Source organism: Colobus angolensis, unplaced genomic scaffold, assembly GCF_000951035.1.
Source record: "Colobus angolensis palliatus isolate OR3802 unplaced genomic scaffold, Cang.pa_1.0 Scaffold84, whole genome shotgun sequence".
Taxonomy (NCBI): domain Eukaryota; kingdom Metazoa; phylum Chordata; class Mammalia; order Primates; family Cercopithecidae; genus Colobus; species Colobus angolensis.
In genome coordinates, this window is record NW_012122265.1 from 544379 (window position 1) to 548683 (window position 4305).

Genomic DNA, 4305 nt, shown 5'->3' on the forward strand with positions numbered 1-4305 from the left:
GAGGGAAGGAAGTTTCCAAGTTTCTTATGTTTTTACTGAAGTCCTTCACAAGTTTTCTGTTTGCTGCCATTCTAACAATAACTCTGATTTCTGGCCGGGTGTGGTGGCTCACGCCAGCACTTTGGGAGGCCAAGGCGGGCAGATCACCTAAGGTCAGGAGTTTGAGGCCAGCCTGGACAACATGGTGACCTATCTTTACTAAAATTACAAAACTTAGCTTGGCATGGTGGCACATACCTATAATCCCAGCTCCTCAGGAGGCTGAGGCACAAAAATGGCTTGAACCCAGGAGGCAGAGGTTGCAATGAGCCGAGATGGCACTACTGCACTCCAGGCTGGGCGACAGAGCAAGACTCCGTCTCAAAAACAAAACAAACAAACAACCACTCTGCTTTCAGGTATATGAGGATGATGTCCCAGGTGCGTGACCAAGGCTGAAAAGACTACAAGTAACAGGTGCCAGTGGTCCCAGGGAAAACCCTTTTCTGGAGACTGGACCCACCCCGGCATCTGCCACTTGGAAACAAGGTTGCTTGTCCTGGTTGACCCAATGCCCCCAGGTCGCTGAAGGCCCCACATACAAAACATAAAACAAGCTGATACAACATGATCACGAAAGGGCTCTGAAGGTGGCACAGACACTATCTGAAACACAACTGGCTTTCAGCAGTTTCCTAAGCAGACGGCAGTCAGGCATGCACAATGAAGGAGGGTGGGAGACTGCACCATAAATGCTACGAGAACAGGATATGGGGGAGGGAAACGCCCCGCTTCTTTCAGCTGGCCCTGCAGCTACAGGAGTAAGGAGCACAGGCAGCGCCAGGCCTCGAGCAGAGGCTGAACTATGGGCGGACGGCAGCCTGGGCTGGGTCAGGAGCTGGGAGTCCCCACCCGATACAGGCCACCAGCCCATCTGATGGGGTGTGACTCTTCACCCGGCCTTGTGAGGCAGCTTCTGCCTCAGCTCTAAGTTCTCCCACCCCAGCACAGCCTGAAGGCTTCTGAGAGCAGAGCGAGGCGGTGCCTCCCTCCCCAGCTCACAGAGCAGACACGCACCATGGCTGAACCCCGGGAGAGCCTCAGGGAATCCCAAGGCCCCCAGCGTGGCACCACTCGCACTGGGCTATGCCCCTCAGAGCAGCTTACCAGAACATGTCCTGAGATGGACGCCGCGTTGGCCACAGATGTGGTGAAGACATTGTCTGCAGCAGCCCCCACGTTGGCCACTGTCACTGTGGTCACCTCTGCAACAGAAGGAGCCTCATTTAAGAAGCAACGAAAGCCAGAATGGATAAAGTGAACAGCCTCACTCAGGCGCTTCAAAGAAAGCGACTCCCCCTGGGGTATATGCACTTGGAACCTGGAAGATCTTAACACTTGCATGAACGGCCCTCGACCATTATTTCTATCAGTCTAAGTCACTTGGCTCTTCCAGGAAAGAGAGAGGAAATCTGTTCTTCCCCAGTAAAGCCTTTTATGTGCAGTAAAAAGTGCACACAACAAACCCACCTGTCCCTATGCCCCAGCCAGCCCCAACTCTACCAAATCACCACTGGGACTCTATCTCCCTCTGCGGCGCGGCTGTGTCCTGCCAGTCAGGTGTGCCCTGCGCCCACAACGAGCTCTCGGCCTCCCCACAGGTGAGGACACCTCCTGGACCCACTCTTGCAGCTCCATTCCTGCCTCTCCTCCACCACAGGGGTCAGGCCACCACCGTCAGGTGACCTCAGCCCCATGCTCACCGCCATTGCCCTTGGTCTCTGACCCCTTCCTCCTAAAAAGTACATCTAACCTGCCTGTGCCACTTGGTGCCACCCCACCGCACCCCCTACAACATGGAACTCGGCCCCCTGGCATGCAGACAGGCCCTCTGGCAGCGTCTGCACACAGGGCAAGTACCACAGAGGTCAGCTACACCCCACCTCCTGCCCCTGTCATCCCAGATAGGTCCTGCAGCTCCAGCCTCTGCGTGTTGCAGTGTTTCTAGAGAAACACTTTCTGCCACCAGCACCCCCACACTCTCCTCTCTGCCTCTGCGAAGGCTTCCTGTGATGCTCCTAGGCCAAGCAAGTGGCTCTTCTGTCACCGAGTTCTAGAATGTCCTGTACCCAGGGCAATCTCTGGCACACAGCAGATGCTTAAAAGATACTGGTTGAGGCCGGGCGCGGTGGCTCACGCCTGTAATCTCAGCACTTTGGGAGGCTGAGGCGGGCGGATCACGAGGTCAGGAGATCAAGACCATCCTGGCTAACATGGTGAAACCCCGTCTCTACTAAAAATACAAAAAATAAGCCGGGCGTGGTGGCGGGCGCCTGTAGTCCCAGCTACTTGGGAGGCTGAGGCAGGAGAATCGCGTGAACCCAAGAGGCAGAGCTTGCAGTGAGCTGAGATCACACCACTGCACTCCAGCCTGGACGACAAAGTGAGACTCCATCTCAAGAAAAATAAAAAAAAAAAAGATACTGGTTGAATGCGTCCTGACCATACCATTAACCCAGCACTCACTAAACTGACCTAAAAAATGCCTGTTTGCAGTCAAGCGTGGTGGCTCACGCCTGTAATCCCAGTACCTTGGGAAGCAGAGGCGGGCAGATCAACTGAGGTCGGGAGTTCGAGACCAGCCTGACCAACATAGAGAAACCCCCACCTCTACCAAAAATACAAAATTAGCTGGGCATGGTGGCGCATGCCTGTAATCCCAGCTACTCGGGAGGCTGAGGCAGGAGAATCGCTTGAGTCCGGGAGGAGGAGGTTGCGGTGAGCCAAGATCGCGCCACTGCGCTCTAGCTTGGGCAACAAGAAGGAAACTCCGTGTCAAAAATATAAAAGCCTGTTTGCTGTCCGTCTCCACGACCAGATCACACCAGGTGCAGGGCTCACTCATCCTCGCCTCTCAGCACCACAATCCCCAGCAGGCGGCATGGGGCCACAGTGAGAGCTGAACGCGGGGCCACAGTGAGAGCCGAACGCCGGGCCCACGGTGAGAGCCGAACGCCGGGCCACAGTGGGAGCCGAACGCCGGGCCACAGTGAGAGCTGAACGCCAGGCCCACCGCAGCCCTGGGAGCATCCGCCCAAAGCCTCCTCAGGCGGCAGCATGTCCTGCTGAGTTACTTAAACCTGGAAACTACCTGACCTCAGCTTTTACCACATCAAAACACAACTACCATATTTTTCAGAAGAAAACATACATCAACATATTTCTCTGACATCATGATGAACAGCATCATTTTTCTTTTATGCATTCAGAAAAATACGTGCAAAAATGACAAAAACCGGAAGTCAACCTCATGGCTCCAAATCCCAATGTCAAACCAGAGTTTAGCCACGAAAGCCAACGCAAGAGTCACAAAGCTTTCCCTCCCTTTTTCTTCTTAACCAACCAAAAAAGCAGCAGTGACCCCCTTGCCTTTGAGGGCCATTCAGTTGACCAAGGGCAGCCCAGACGCTGCTGGGACAGCCCCCAGGCCAAAGACGCACCCAGAGCACATGCAATGCCCTGACATACCCGGCACATCAGGACTGGAGTCCAGTTCCTAAACCCGCAAAGCTCCTTAGGGGAAAAGTGCCTCACAACGCAACAAGGAGCTCCTCCAAGGGTGTGAACACTGAGCTGCGAGTCCCTGGGGGACACTCGGGAGCTCCAATGGGGAAGAGTGCAGTGCGTTGGGAAGCTAGTGGGCAGGCAAGTCTATGCCCCACTGACACGAGGGCAGGACACAGGAGGTGCTGGATGGCAACAGCCCCGTAGGGCATCTGTGAGCTCTGCCCCGGGCTCCCAGTGTTTTGGAGCCTGAGGAGGCTGCTCTGTGTGGCAAGAAACTATGAGCAGCTTACAGAAAAATATGGGCTGGCAAGCCACGGCAGCCTCCCCAAAGGGAGCCTGACAGGAAGGGGGCAGAAGGAGCAGGTCCTTGGGGAAAAAGGCAAGAGGAAGAGGGAGGACTGGGAGAGGAGCCTGCACAGGTAACTCCGCGGCCCCCCTGGGTCACCACACAGCCACGCTGACCTCTGGCATCATGGCCTCCAGCAGGCTGCCCACCCCTGGCTCCTCAGTGCTCAGGTCATACTTGAACTGGCCCTCAGGACATGGCGGGTTCCTGGTGACCACAGGTGCCCACCCACCCCCGGGCTTCTCTAGGACAGGTGGGTGGGGGGAGCCAGGATGAAGGCAGGGCAGGGGCAGGGCTGCACAGGGGGACCAGTAGGAGGCAGGGCTGCCACAAAGAAAAGGGAGGGGGGGCTGGTGTGTGCAGTGCAGGGCCAGGCCAGGTGAGGCTGGGTGGGTCACCAGGGGCAGGTGTGC

At 56.2% G+C, this 4305-nt stretch overlaps 1 protein-coding gene across 1 annotated transcript in view; it reads right to left on the reverse strand.

Moving 5' to 3' along the window:
* The window catches only part of DEAF1 (DEAF1 transcription factor), a 75440-nt gene that overhangs the window by 55900 nt on the left and 15235 nt on the right, over positions 1 to 4305 (reverse strand). The window contains exon 3 of the mRNA XM_011930140.1: positions 1147 to 1244. Coding sequence (XP_011785530.1) covers positions 1147 to 1244 — 98 coding nt within the window. The remainder of the gene's footprint in view (positions 1 to 1146; positions 1245 to 4305) is intronic.